Source organism: Alligator sinensis, unplaced genomic scaffold (genome assembly GCF_000455745.1).
Source record: "Alligator sinensis unplaced genomic scaffold, ASM45574v1 scaffold597_1, whole genome shotgun sequence".
Taxonomy (NCBI): Eukaryota; Metazoa; Chordata; order Crocodylia; family Alligatoridae; genus Alligator; species Alligator sinensis.
In genome coordinates this window covers 2,374,756-2,390,734 of record NW_005842074.1, presented here as the reverse complement: position 1 = coordinate 2,390,734, position 15,979 = coordinate 2,374,756, and the positions used below count along the sequence as shown (strand labels likewise).

The window sequence follows — 15,979 nt, the reverse complement described above, 5'->3', positions numbered from 1 at the left end:
CCTGCTTACAGGGATGTGCCCAGAGATTTCAAACAGGGATCCCTAGTGTTAAAAGCATTCTGCTCTGTTGTGGTCTTCACCAGTTTTTTGCAACAGAAGAACTGATCTAGTATTTTCCTAGTGAAGGCAAAACCAGTGAAGAACTGGCATTTTCCTCAAGTCTAGCAAGGTTAAGAACCAACGTTCTAAGACAGTGGTTCTCAACTTTTTTAACTCAAGGCACCCCTTATTCAACTTGAGGCTCCCTTTGGAAAATACCAACTCGGAAAAGTTTTAAAACTCTTGTTTTTCTGACTATAGAAAAAATACTTTTCCATTCTTTTGTTGCAAAGGACTTGAAAAAGCTGCAGCCCCTAACTTCTATGAATCTATGAAACGGCAGGTTTTTTGAGACCATGGATTCCTGTTAAACCCAGAGGTTTCAATCTTGTGAACTAGTGTTTGCACGCCTAATGGCTAACTTTGTGTGGCGTGTCCCAGCACCCCTGAAAGGCTCTCAAGGCACCCTGCTTGAAAAATCACTGCTCTAAGCTTCTCCTGCAAACTTGTAAAAGGTGCCTTTCAAACTGCTTCCTCCCCTCCATCCAATACTTCATCTCCCTGTGCACGCACCACCATGCATCTCAGGGGACAACAGCCACTTTTTTGTACCCTTTTGATCCCGTTTTCACAGCCTCTTGTATTGAGGGAAAAGGTAGGAAAGGTTTAAATACTTTAGGAGGTACTTTTCAATGCACATATCAACTAGACCTAGAACTCTCTCCTTACTGCTGTCAACATTTCATTATAGTATTTGTATATTGTTTTTTGTTATAAACCACCTCAGCCATTTTTGGGGAAGGCGACATACAAATTAATAAAAGAAATGTGATTAAGTTACTTTTTTGTCTCTGAAGTAGTACTGATGGCAGGTTTAGTTTATCTTGAGTTTGTGGGAGGGTTTTCAAGATTGTGAAGTCCCAAATGGGGACGATTCAATGGTCAAATAGTATACACTTTTTTCTGGTAGTCCCAAAACTATTTAGTTAGGTGGTTTGTGCATTAACTGAAATTATAGCAGCCTTAAGAGGCAGGAATGGTAGGTCCCGTCTGCGTTTGGGAAACTTCCTAAAAAATGCCCTTCAAAATCTACATTTGTAGATAGTGGTGCAGTAGAGGCAACACTGGCAAAACTAGGAGTCAGCATGATGGTATTAAATGTGGTGCCATGCTCAAATGATAATTATGACTAGCTTAACATTAAATTTAAAAAAATTATCTTGTGTAGACTGACCCTTAAATTATAACTTGAAGACTTGAAGTAGAAGAGTCAAGTGCATGTAAGAATATACCTGGATGTAACAAGGTAGCAAGACAAAAAGTCCTCAGTGCTGAAGGTTGTCACCATTGGAAACAGTTAAATACAAAATTTGGATTCTGTTCTCCTGAATTGTTGCAGAACTGGCATTTTGGTCTAGTCTATGCTAGAGAAATTTTGACGTTTCATTCCTCAAGTATGCAGTATGCCAACATCATGTTGTGTCCCTACACATGCTTCAGATGGTACATATATTCTGAACACCTTTTGAATTAGGCTGGTTTTGAGAACAGTTATCCATTGCATGGCCCTCCAACACACCCTTCTCTATATGTGGACATAGATTGCTGGTGTCACAGACCTAACAAGGCAAACATTCCTTTGCATTGAGGTAGCTTGTCTGATCAGCTTTTTCAATTCTGTTGCACAAAGATCAACATTTCTTGGAGTCATTTCTCATATACAAATACTACTTCGTTCACCATGGAGTTCAGTTGCATGCTCTTTGTACAGTATTTTCACTTTGATGCTGTTATTAGCATGTCTTGGAGGCTACTATTAGGGTGCTGCCAGCTGGCCTGAGGATGTCTTAAGGGCACTGGTGGCCATCTGTAAGGGCAGCTGCTCTCATTTTGCGATAACTTAATAAACAACTATCAGATGGACTGGTCGAGATGGTTGTCATTTGAGTGGCAGGCAGGGCCAAGAGTGGGCCACAGGATTGAATGTCCTACATCATTGGTTTAAAACCTGTGATCCCTAGACCCTAGGAGTCCACAGACGCTAAAGGGTCTGCGAAAGATGTCTATGACCAATCAAAAACATGTGCATGCCCACACTTAAAATTCAAAGGGGTCCAAACCTTCATTTGAAATTTCCAAAGGGGTCCACAAATGAAAAAAGGTTGAAAACCACTGTTCTATAAAACAAAGTTCAGAACAAGTAGGGGCTCTTCTAGGCCCCCTCCAAGAAAAGAAAACTTATAAGGTGAACCAAATGCTCAAGGATGTATCCTCTCACTAAGACAGAAGATGCTTCTAGGTAACCCAAAGACACCGGGTGTAATGGTGCATAAAGAAGAAGCATGGGTCCTGAATGTGAGGAGTCAGGAAGGCAAGGAAGCAACTAAGGAGACTCCGAATACTAACTGCAGAACAACATTGGAAATCCAGAAATAGCAGATAAGCCAATTCAGGGTGAGAAGTAACTGGGGGAGGAGGGCATGGATCCTCTGCAGCAGATATGACTGCAAATTCAATCACAGGTACATTTGACAGTTTTGATAGATAAGGGAAGTGTTACCCAGGTTCTTACAAAAGCTGCCATAAGGGTTCAATAAAAGGGTAGATATAGCATCACATGACAAGAAGACCATTCCCTTTCCTTCCCTCTCTTTAACATATCCAGAAAGCTGTAGCTTCCTTTCCTTGTTACACAGGTGCAGCTGCCAACTTCCTCTAGAGCTCAACCAATCCAGTACCTGAACAGTACCGCTGATTTGGCATCAACCTTGAAAACCTCTATTACCCTGAAAACCTCTTACCTGCTGCATAAACTACTATTACCGGTTTGGACAAATGTGTCTAGATTGGCATGCACATTATCTGATGCCTCGTGCTGAATTAAAAATGCTAAACAACTGATGGGGCAATTACAAACAGTATAATAAAAAGGCCAACAATAAAAATGTTATTGTAAGAAATTACATACTGGACACTACATAACCAAGCACACGCTACATTTTTTCTATATTGGCACACCAAGGAGTCAGGGAACCTAATTAGCATTCTGTTCAGATCTCAGTAGAATCTTATTTTCATTCAGTCTTACTATTCCCTATACAACAATTAAGTTCTGGATGGATATGGATACTTTACACACACACACACGCACGCGTGTTCTGGATGGATGGATATATTAGTAGTGGCTGCAGCGCAAGTCATGAGGATCAGGGGAATGCACTTCCCATATCAGCAGTTGTTTGACTTGACTTTTGCTACTAGAAATCTAGTGGCAACTTCAACTAATCTTCCCTCAGACCCTTGAGAGTTACATTGCAGGGGTGGGGGGAGGCAACAAAGCAGTCAGTGCCTCCATAGTACAGTTTTCTCAGCCATCCCCCTTGTCTGGAAATTAATTTTTTTCTTGGACCCCACAAAAATGTTTTCAAAGGGGCCATATGCCCTGTAATAGGTAATACTAATTACTCTAGTTAAAATGTTCCTTCCCCATATACCTCACATGGGTGAATTCTAAATCTGGTTGAAGGAGAGACCCTTGCAAAAAGGTATTGGAATCTGAAACTGAACTGAAATTGTTACTTCTGGTATTTTCCTTGCTACTTCAAGAAATGTCTGCCTATTGCAACAGTCATTACTTGTTTTGCATTTAACACATCTCCTGCACTGTGGTTGTCCAATGATAACCAGCAGCTGATACGAAATCTTTTAACCACTCTATATACTCTTTCATCAGAATGAATATAAACACTAATAAGGTATAGGATTCATAAAGCTATCACTAATACACACTGCAGATATCCTAGTGAGGGTAAGGAAATGAAACAGCAAGGAAAACTTAATTTCTGGGCACATAACAAAACTTAGATCTCATGTTAAGGTCTGTGAACAAAGTAAGACATAGGTGTGAGAGACTAGACTAATTCAAGCAACAAAATAGGGGAAATGTTGGCTACTATTTCTGGAATCAGGAAAAGAGAACAATGAGAGACCAGTAGTCCCAATAGGAATTCTAGTATTAGAAAAGCCTGCGTCTGTCTGTCTGTCTGTAATGCTTTAGTCACGCTCTGATTGTCTGACAAACAGCCAATCAGAGCATGAAGAAGCATTCTGACAGAAGGCAGCATGCTGCCATGATGGTGGGGACATGGTATGAAGTGCAAACTACAGGTCATACCAATATATGCAACAGATTCCAGGGCAAAATTGTTAGCCTTTGCAGGAACTACTAAAGTCACCTCCTTCTACATATAGGTTATGTATACAAATATGGTTGCATTTAATCACCAAGTTGTTACAAGTGAACAATTTAACCCTTTTTGTTTTCACTTGCATGCTGAAAACTGGAAATGGAACAGTATTAAAAATTAACTCACTATAGTGTATCTGGTGATTGTATTTCATTTGTATTTAATTCAGTAAAGCCTGTGTATTTTCCTTTAAGTAAGGCAGCTACAGAATCTCCAATGATTTTTCTCCTATCTTTAGTCTGCCGCAAAGCACACATATGGCAGCCCTTTCAGCGAACACACTTAAAGAGAGTTAATTGAGAGAAAAGAGAAGACACAGAATGGGCACACAGGTCCAAATGTACCTCCTGAACATAAAATATATTTAAATTGCTTATATCCTTTGATTATAATGTGCACTTTTCGTATACCTTCTTATACATTCTTTATTGCAAAACAACATAATGCCCACTATGCAATCCCTGACCACACAGCCAGCTAACTAACTAGCCGAGATATCCAACTTCTTAGGGTATTTGCTGCATTGTTCCAGTGGACTATTCCACATATTTGGGCACAGTTATTCTAGCTGATCAAAGGAATACAGAAAAATCTTCCACGTTTTAAAGTTATACTCGCTATTCTCTCTCTCAGGACCTGAAAACAAATGTCTGGCCATTCTGCTGTCATGGTTTGGACCATAACCCCCCCCCCCCAAAACAAAACAAAACAAAACAACACAAAACAGAACACCTCAGTACTTAGAATCTGAGTATTGTATGGAACCAGAAGGAAAGGAAGCTAGAAAATGCACTTATGACCACCACCGAAAAACTATAATCAACTGTTTTTCCATTTGCTAGTTACCTTGGATGTTTTGCCACTCACTTTCCAAAACTGCCATGTTGGTCTCTTTTGAAAAAGTCTTGGATACAGCCCCAACAACTAAAGACTTACAGATTTTTTGTCTTTGCTCATAGAGGGCTTGACTCCTTAATAAGCTTGTGATACCTCCCAGAAGCAATTGTTTTCAGAGATCATCATCATGAGCTTTAGAATAAGGGCTCATAAGATAGAGCAACTGCAATGCTGTAGTAGAGCTCAAATGGAGAACTCAAGCTTAAGCATCACACAAAACTGGATTGCTAGTGTGGCACGCTGGACCACTGGCACTTCACCAGTTATGGACCACTTACCGCTTATTTGGCTTTTCGATGTAGAAAAATCCTGAAACAAGCCACTTTACTCAAATTGATTTTTTATAAAAAAAAGTGCTTGCTTTATAAGGTCTAATATTTGAAAGTATTTGAAGATTATTATTAAAGTAGTACTAGATAACTGCAAGTTACAACTTGCACAGCTACTACAAGAGCACATCATACAGATAACACTGAAAATACTACCACTGCAAAGGTTCTTTATGGCAGCATTCATGGAAACTAAAAGGTGATGAGGTTTATTTTTTTAAAGTATAAAAATGTATATTTGAAAAGGGGAAAATATACTACTATAGCACCATATACAATTTATTTCAAGCAATATAAGTTATGACATGCCACTTGACTTTGTGAGTGTTGTGGTTAGAACATATGCTGTGGACTTTGTCATAACAGCAGTTGCACAAAGAACATCAGGAAATGCAGTATATGTCGAGGTCACTAACTTGCCTTTACACGTTTTCAGGAGGCATACACTATGTTTGGGACTGCTGCAGGGAATGAATAGCTTGCTAAATTTCTGAAGCCAAGAAAATAGACATTTTTCAACATTTAATTAGGGTTTTATATGGGATAGGGAAATAATTTTAGTATAATTGTGTGCTATGATAGTTAACTATTTTTGTTTCACTGGTTTTTGCACTTATGTAGAAAGCTGGAGACTACCATATAGATGATTGATTTCAGAAAAGGTATGCTATTTGTCATAACTTTCTCCTCAATTGGAAATATGGTATAAGGAATAATTTTAAATCTTTTAGTAGGAAGACCACATTCGTACTGAAACTATTTCATAGGCCATCTTTCTTTCCTGTTCATGATTGTGGAAAACAGTTCTTCTACCAAATGCATACACCATCATAACAGGTTACACTAATATTTTATGTAGAAACAAACTGCATAGTGTTATTCTGTTGACTAAAATACCAAAAAACCATCTGACAACTAGATAGATAAAAAAAGCCCAGGTCAAAAAGAAAAAGATGCTATTACCAGTCTCCTGCTCATTAACAGTGGCAGCAAACACAAAACAATGAGATCAGAGATGAATCACAAGATTAATAAGAAAACAAAAGTAAAAGGGCCAACTTGACTATCTAGCCGACTACTCACCCAGGTCCAAAAGAGTTACCGGACCAGGACTTTCAGATGGTCTCAAATTGAAAATGTAAGCCATGTTATGAACACTATTAAAGATTCACACTTCAATTAATATTTGTCTTAATTTTGAATGCAGTTGTCAACATGGACTCCAAGAACAGTTATATTCATAATTTTAAAGGTTTGTAGCACACTTTGTTCTTAAATAATAGCTTTTCCAAAAGGTCTGTGTCAATTTCCAGTCTGTTTTACAGCACTTAAAAGGCCTTGGCTTGTCTGGCAACGCTGCTCACCCATGTCTGCCAACTCCTAAACTGAACACTGGGCAGGCAGACACGGGTGGTCAGAACCCTTCACCTGGGCCTAGCCACACACCCACTGCCTTCCATGGACCAAAGAACTGACATTTCATATAGCAAAATTAAGATGCATTATAAAAATATCTTGCACGCCATCCTCTAACTGCACACTTTGACTGTGGTCAATAATAAATTTGGACAGAAGGTGGTTTTTTTATGCATTGTTACTTAATATATCATTGGAGACCAGCTGTTCTATGTGTGCATTCCACTTATATTTTCCTGTACCTTTAAAAGGTCATCTCTAGTTCTTCATAACATGGCATTATTGAGAATTAAACATGTCTTTACTTAATCCAACAAATGTTTAAAAAACGGTTTAAATAAAAAGAATGGTATGTCCATAAAGCATTTCTACTATAGTAACACATAATAAAGGGAAGTTACGTATGGGGAAAAAATTGTTTCCAGTGTATCTGAGTGTGCGCCAGCACTAGGTATGCAGCTAATTAGTCAGCTTCTCCTTCACTGAAAGAACCTTTATAAATAAAAGATCAGGGAAACTCACAAAAGTACTTTGACGGGAATTGTTACATATTATGATGCTTTATCATAAACTACTTCTTCCGTTCCACCAAACTGGTTACTTAGGGTTTGCCCTACTGCAGTGGGTTAGAAATCTGAAGATGGTGATTTTAGCATTTCGTATTGTTAACTGTATTTTACTGCTGTTGCTATTTTACCTTTAAAAAAAGGTTTAAACATATCATAATGGTCGTTTAATGAGTGGAAAGTAGTTTTATTATTCTCATACAACTTGTGATTTTATAATTTATTACATCAATCCTTATAGATCTGCTCGAACTCCAAATCCAGGTCCCTTGGGTGGTTCAGTCAGAGATGTAAGACCACCAGCTGGTTCACAAGAAAATCGCTCACTCCTGGAAAGAAAAAGATCTATCAGATTTGTTTTTAAATAACTACTCAGTATTGTAACAATTGTCATTTATCCAAAGGATTAAAGTAGTCTGACTCAAACTTGGGTCTGCTATTTTTCTAATTCAAGCAGTGTCAAGCATCTGAATACTTTATAGCAGTGGTGCTCAACCTTTTGGCACTGTGGGCCAGATGAGTGGTGCACAGCCAGTCTGCGGGATGCCTTGGGCCCTAGGGCATCATGCATACAGTCACGCTATCCAGCCTGTAGGGCTCTCCCCACAGGTCTGGAAATTGGGAAGCAGGGGAACAGTACCACCACTCACCTCCCACCAAATTTTCAGACCCATGAAAAATCCCATGGGCCAGATGACATGGCAATGCGGACCAGACCTAACTTGTGGTCCATGGGTTTAACACCCCTTTTTAATCTAGTCAACACCAGAAGGCAACATAATGTTTCATTCATTTCTGTGTTACCTGAAAGCTGTATTTTTTCCTCAATTACTGTAGTCTGCTTACAAAAATCAATAATACATAATACTTCTAAATATATATCAATAATTAGCTCTCCTAGCTACACATTCCTACACCTACAAAATGGTTCGGGAACAGTAGGTAACAGAGAAATGAGCTTTTTAGGAGGTTCAAATACAGCACAGATTAGTAGTGTGTTTATGTACTCTAGGCAAAACATCTAGTTATGGGTCTCCCAGCCATGTCAGAGCCCTCACCTCTTTAAGTGCTCCTGTTGGCAGTCTTAAAAGACCAAAAATGAAAAACTTTCCTCAACAGTTTGCCCAGTCCTCTTTATATTCAGATTCAGACACATGGAAAAGCTTGTACCTTTACTTCACTAAACAGTGAAGCCTTTGTTTCTACTGTATATAATCCAATACCTTTCACAGAAACTTTCCATCTTTTTTGTGTCCTTGTGTGACAAGGTATTTAGCAAAATTTACAGATTTGTTGGAATGTGACAGGGCCACGCCATAAGCACTTCTACTATGGCCTTAAACTTGCAAACTCTGGTTTGTCAACCACCTTAGCAGCTGTACCACCTCAGTCCCCTTTCACACTAGTTCACTAGACACTAAAATAAATCTCTTCCCCCCATAAAGCTATTTCTAATTACTCAGCTCTTGTTATACAAAGTACCTTGGACCAGGTTTGGGAACTCTGCCAGCCTTAAGTTCATCAATTATGTCTTCAATATCTTTTGGTGTCAAATCTTCCTATAATAAAAGAGACCATATAATATTAAAACAAAATGTAGAATTGTCATCAATTGTGCCAATATGCAGTATTCACAATATCTCAAATTAACAGTCCTTTTACCTATTAACCAAAAATTCTTCACCATTTTCAATACAAGACAGATAATCAATCTGACCATATCAGTTAATATCTATCCAGGTTTAAAGAATTAGCAAAACTAAGACTAGAAGTTTCATGATAAACTAATATAATAATAAATACATTTTAATGGATTTTAAACCAGCTAATTTTAGATCACCTATATCTGTTGAACTTGCACATAACAAACATATTATGAAAGTGACTGCAGGTTAACTTATTCTTGTAGAAAGGAGATCTATCTGCCTGTCATTATACCTGCAGTTGCCTAGACAATTAAAACTAGTTTCACTGTGCTCAAAGTTGTGGGTGAAAAATAATTTTAAAAAAAGTCAGATTTGTGTTTTGTCTCAATTTTTTTTAAAGAAAAATGTTGCACTTTAAAGACCCATTTCATTCAAATGGATTAATTTTGGGTTTCTTTGTTTTTTTAACAGTATGATTATACGCAGGGGTGCATCAATAGAGATTTTTGAGGCCAATACCGATAGCGGATTTTTAAGAAGGCATATTGGCCAATACTGATTTGATTTCCAATACACAGCCCAGCAGCGTGGAGTGCTGCCTCCAGCTGGTAAGTCTGGAGTGGTGGAAGAGGAGAGGGGAGGGAAGGGGCCTGGAGGGTGCGAGATCAAGGCCTCTGTGGGGAGGGAGGGCTGGAGCAGAGGCTGGGGCAAGTGCTGCCCAGCTATGGTGGGCATAGGATGGGCATGCAGCTCATCTGGGTGGGGTGCGGGGGTGGGGGAAAGGCAGCTCCCAACACCGTGGGCCGCTTATCCAGGAGCCACTGGTCTGGTGCTCACCCAGTGACTCCTGCCACTAGTATGGGAGGGCATGAGGGTGGGGGGCACGTGCCCCCAGATCTGTGTAGGGTGGGGCCAAAGCTGTGCTGGGAAGGGGTTACAGTGAATTTGTAACTGCAGCCCCCCCCTCGGCCCTCTTCCCAGCACAGACTGCTCTGCCAGAAAGAGTTTGGTGCAGCCCCGGCCCCAGCCTACCCTGCCCTGTGCAGATCTGGGGGCACATGACCCCTCCTGTGCCCTTCAGGACGAGCAGCAGGAGCTGCCGCACAAGCAGGCGAGCACCAGAAGAGCCACTGGACTAGCGGCTCCTGGACGAGTGGCACACAGCAGCAGGAGCCACCTTACCCTTCTCTGTGCCCCCTGGATGAGCCGTGGCTCCGTCCCATACCTGCCTCAGCTGGGCAGCACTTGCCCCAGCCCCACTCCCTCCCTCCCTGCAGGGGCCTTGATCTGCCCCCCACATTTCCCTTCCCTCCCCTCTTCCCTTCCACCACACCAGACTTACCAGCTATCCACACTGCCAAGCTGTGCTCCTCACTGCCTACAAGCTGCACTGCAGCTGTGCACATGCATGGGGGCATTTATCGGCCCGATATGGCCGATGTCCAATATAGTAAATTTTCTTAATATCAATGCCGATCCAAAATCAGACTGATGCATCAGTGCACCTCTAATTATACAGGCAAAATCTGCAATGTTTAAAATATTGCCAAAGTAGATTCAAATCCAGCCCAAACTGAAATTCTCGTAAGTTTGTTAGGGTTGTTAGTTGTAGCCGTGTTGGTCTAAGGACATAAAGACAGACAAGGTTCTTTGGGTAGTTGGTCTAATAAAAGATATCACATCTATCCAAAGAACCTTGTCTGTCTTAAATGTATTACAACTCATCGTTCCATTAAAACCTACATTAATCATGTACATGAACAATTCAGAACTAGTGGGGATGTTTAGAAATGTAACAAAGATAAAAAATCCCATCAGGTATATTTGCTACACCGAAAATGTTAAGAAGAAAAAAAAATAATGAAGTCAACCAACTTTGTTCTGTATACTAGTTCTTTCTTCTGTCCCATTTCTATGCTTTTGCCTTTAAATACCATTCAGGATCTTCCCTTCCCTTTCTTTGAAGACAAATCCCTTTGAAGGGTTTCCCACAGCGCCCCTTGTAATTGAGAGGGTAAGTGGAGCATTGTGGTAGAAAAATGGACTGTTTCCTTTCTACCATTATTACATGTTGTATGTTTTGAAATACATACAAGCACTAAGAGATGATTGGTCAGTAGCCAAGAACAAAACTGATTTTTCTATCAAAAGCATGATTATGGATTTCCCTAGTACAGCAATGCATACTATACCCAGCCAGCTGAATAATCAGTGCAAAATAATTATGTCAAAGGAAACATGAGAGGGAAGCCACAGCATGATCTGAATTCCATCTTAAAACTAGAATTCATTTTCTTTACTGTGGTATTCCTGAACTGTCGCATCCCACTAGTCAGTACTCTTACCACTGTGGGAAAAGAGGAAGAAGAACCTATTAACTTGACCAAATTTGCCAAGAAAAATATTTTTTAAGAAACCTCTTCAGAGCTTTTTAATATAATGAATGCAATATCATTATACTGTATGTAACAGGTGCTGATCCCAGGGGTAGCTGCTTGGCCCCTGCTCTGCCTCGGTTCTCAGACTTGCTCCCCTTCTCCTCACCTGCCATGCCTTGTTGTTATTAAATCCTTGGAAAGGGAAGCTACCCCAGGGATCCTCAATTTCATGCTGCTTTTCAGGTATCACTATTCAGCTCCTTAAGGGCTTATTACATGGCTCCAACCGCCCCTTACACCATGCCCATGTCTTGCAGATGTTACCATTCAATCTGCCCTGCTCCTGGGCCTGAGCCCTCTCTGACTCCTTCCTCCTAGGCCTGTTGAGACCATCACTGCCCCTTGTCTCAATCCCTAAGCCACCAGGCCCTAGCCCAGCTCTAAGGCTGCCTACTCTTAACTCCTGGGAGTACATATTCTCCCACTGTCGGCGGCATGCTCAGGAGCTCCTTCCATATCAGCAGCCAGGGTGAGACTGCCTGCCCCAGCCCTGGCCTGGGGCTTATCTCCCAGTTAAGCTCTGCCCCTTTCTGGTCATGTGCTCTCCTGCTTGACTCTGGTCCTTCCACAGCCCTCTGCCTTCTTAAAGTAACAGGTGCACCCAGCACCTGTTACACTGTATTCCTTGCATACTTTCACTTTAAGTGAAAGACAACACAATTTCTTTCAGAACTACACATTGCTTTTTTAAGGCTCTAAACTTTTCACAAACTTATTTTTTTGGCACTTTCAATAGCAATTAACATCCTTTAACTCCTGAAATATTAGTCCTAGAAAAGAAAGGCCCAGGCAGCAAAACAACTGGTGAAAGTTTTCTTGAGAGCAAGGTGCAAAAATGACCAATAAAAATTCATTAAACTGCAGTGAAAGGAAAAGTAGTAGCAAGGATTAGAAACTAAAGAGAGGCAAAAAAAAAGAGTAAGTAATAATATTAAGGCAAAAGGTTCACGGAACGTCACAAGAGTTTTACTAAAATCACTATATTATTAATGATCTGAAAAAGGAGGTGACAAGTAAGACTTCAAACTACATAAACACACCACCAACCAATATTTTGACAAGCTGCAAAGAAACATAAGCAATGCTAGGTAAAAAGTTATCGCCTTGACAGCTGAAATTCAATACTGAAAAATGTACCAAAACACTGGAAGAAATAATCTGAACTACTCAAACAGTATATATTTTTACATCAAGAAAAAGATGCATTATCACTGCGGATTTCATAATGAAGACTTATCCTCAGTGGTTTAGTAGTGGTTAATAAAAACAGGGAAAAAAGTTACATGTGAAGAAATCCACAACCCTAAGACATATCAGCTGACATGTTTCAAACGGAGATAGGAAAGTATTAATGCTGTTGTACAAAGTACTGGGCAAATACTACAGAATTATGCATATAGTTCTGGTTATCTATATCTTCATGAAAAATACATTCAAACAGGTGCAGAGAATGGCTATTAGGATGATTAGGGGAAGATGGATTTATCTTAAGAAGAGAGGCTGAAGGGGTTTGGCTATGTAACTTAGTAAATATAAACTGACTGAGGATATGACTACACTCTAAGTCTCCTGAGAGGAAGAAGAACAAAATTTAAGCTAACCGACAAAGCTGGCACATGAACAGATGAGTATAAACTCTCTGGAAATTAGCAAGTTTCTAATAGAAAGGGGAGTAAAGTTATGAAAGTCCTCAATATGAGGAGTGAGGCAAATAACTGGTTTTGAGTTAAAGCTCAATAAATTTATGAATAGGATTTTATAATACTGCTGTCTGCAAGAGCAGGGAACTGGACTCAATAACCCAAAAGGTCTCTATGTTCTCTTAATGGACACAGGCTGGGGAATGGAGGGAAGGAGGCAGGACACAGTTACACCATTGCACACTCTCATCGTAAATCCCACATTCACTTCTACTCACACCGTATCAAAAAGGGGTGAAACAGAAAGTGGGTCTCTAAGGATGGGCAATGAGAATGTTTTGACATGGAAAAACTCCAATATATGAAGGATGCCGAAAAGACTATCATCTCTGAAACAGCATCCCAAAAAAGAGGATATGATAAAGCTCTACAAAGAAATGAATGACTCACAGAAGCCTGGTATTCACTCTCTCATGTAACACACAAAAGGGAACGTTCAATTAAGTCAATAGGACATTTTAAAATTTGCTTCCTTCATCAGTTTTGTCACACACTATACAATCAGACCAATAGAACTCATCTTTACTAGTTACTGAGGCCAAAAGATTACTAGGATTCAAAAAAGGATTAAGTATTGCCATGAATGCAAATGCATCCAGTGATACAAATAATAAGAATTACAGACAAGAATTTTGCAAGGGATATACCCAAAATCAAGATGGCTTCAAATTTAAGACAACCAGTAATTAGATTATACACATGGAAAAAAAATTTTGGACATGTAAAGAATCTAATTATTGGAGGAATCATCTTAAATTCATCCTCCCACCACTGTGGTGGGGATAGCAGTGGCAGGGGAAGGAACGGGCCAGACCCAAACCTTTAATCCTCCCTGCCTGCCTCCCAGCCACCCCACCTGCCCCTGCCACATTGGCCCCCACCCTCTCATCCCCTGCTGCCTGTCACTCCAGCTAGCCTAGCCTGCCTGTCATGTGCCAGCCCTGGCCCAGCCCAGCTAATCAGTGGTGGCAAATCTAGGGCTGGAGCTAGAACTGAAGATAAGTGGAAGGGAGGGGAGAAAAGAGGGCAAGTGGTCAGGAAAGGACAAGTGGCTGGGAAGGGGCAGGCTGTGGGGTCTCCCCTGTACTCTCAAGCAACACACCACAGGTATGTCACACCCACATTATGAGGGCCGTCACAGATTACAGTCCGGTTGTCCTTTATCCTCTATTGATATGAAATCGGACGCCTTTATGTCCTCTATTTTTCTTTTGAAGAGAAAAGGAGGACATAAAGGCCATCCGATTTCTCTCTTGAAGAGAAAAATAGAGGACATAAAGGCGTTGGGTTTCGTATCAATAGAGGGGACAGAACAGAATAGCAGAAAACTGGAATGTACTCTATGATGGCGACCCTACCCCACACTCACCCTCCATCTTCCTCTCTGCCTCCTCCACTGCACAGGTCCGCTCTAGCAGGGCAGGTGGTGGCTTAGCTCTGCCTTCAACCCCAAGCCTGGGGCCAAAGCCAAAGCTCAGCCAACACCTGCCCTGGGCTGGTATTCAAATCTAAGATGCGGTTCCCCCACAATCACCCATTCTGACTGGGGGGTGGGGGAGGACCCTGGTTTTGGATTTGAGTAAATATGGTAAACTCTATGGTTTAGGGCTTAAGCCCACCAGTAACAGAGTTGGGAAAACACTGTTTACTCTCAGGTTGTACCAGGAAAGGGTAAGAACAAAAAAACAGTTTGTTTAAAAAAAGAAACCAGGACATCCAGATTTAAAGGTTACATGCGTCTTAGAATGTTTAAACATACATCTTCAACTATCCCTCAATACAAGGATATCTGCTGGGAGGAGGGGGAGGGTATTATTGGTGAGTTAAGAGGGCTGAGAAGTTCAATCCAGCCCTGCAAGTTTTTCCACAGATATGACAGGTGGTGCCTTGGGGTGGGGCGTTGTGTGCTTTCTTTCCTCCTCTGCCATTTCTCAGCTTCCTGAGCAAGACAGTTCTCTTCGAAGTGGGCTGTAACTTGATGTACGGTACATCACCATTGAGACCTGTTACCAGCCAGCACTTCCATTTGTAGACTTAATGCCACTTTTAAGTTATGCTTTCAGGGTGTACTTGTAGCAGCTCCTCTGTCCTCCACAGGCCCTCTTACCATGACTAAGTTGAAAGAAGAGGACTTGTTTTAGGAGATGAGTGTCAGCCATCCACAGAGTGGCCAACCCAGCAGAGTTGATGTTTCCTGATCTCTGCCTCAATGCTATGTTAGCTGCAAAGAGGATACTGACATTGGTGCAGCGGTCCTCCCATCTAGTGCGAAGGATCTTTCTGAGGTAACACTAATGGAACCGCAGGGCTCAGTCCTTGGACCGATACTCTTCAGTATCTTCATCAGCGACTTGGACGAGGGAGTGAAGTGTACTCTGTCCAAGTTTGCGGATGACACAAAACTGTGGGGAGAAGTGGACATGCCGGAGGGCAGGGAACAACTACAAGCAGACCTGGACAGGTTGGACATATGGGCAGAAAACAACAGAATGCAATTCAACAAGGAGAAATGCAAAGTACTGCACCTAGGGAGGAAAAATGTCCAGCATACCTATTACCTAGGAAATGACCTGCTTGGTGGCTCGGAAGCGGAAAGGGATCTTGGAGTCCTAGTGGACTCCAAGATGAACATGAGTCGGCAGTGTGACGAAGCCATCAGAAAAGTTAATGGCACTTTATCGTGCATCAGCAGATGCATGAC

The 15,979-nt window shown here is 41.0% G+C and overlaps 1 protein-coding gene and 1 long non-coding RNA gene across 3 annotated transcripts in view; one reads left to right on the top strand and one right to left on the bottom strand.

The window, feature by feature from the left end:
* Positions 1 to 7,947, top strand: part of LOC102378369 — a 10,058-nt gene extending 2,111 nt beyond the window's left edge. Inside the window, exon 2 of the long non-coding RNA XR_003094040.1 lies at positions 7,736 to 7,947. This is a non-coding gene — a long non-coding RNA (uncharacterized LOC102378369). The remainder of the gene's footprint in view (positions 1 to 7,735) is intronic.
* Positions 7,666 to 15,979, bottom strand: part of NDUFV2 (NADH:ubiquinone oxidoreductase core subunit V2) — a 47,924-nt gene continuing 39,610 nt past the window's right edge. For both annotated transcript variants that reach the window (XM_006023660.3, XM_025204243.1), the window contains 2 exons: positions 8,977 to 9,053; positions 7,666 to 7,823 (listed from right to left, as the gene is read on the bottom strand). In XM_006023660.3, the coding sequence (XP_006023722.1) occupies positions 7,730 to 7,823; positions 8,977 to 9,053 (171 nt within the window). In that variant the 3' untranslated portion in view covers positions 7,666 to 7,729. The remainder of the gene's footprint in view (positions 7,824 to 8,976; positions 9,054 to 15,979) is intronic.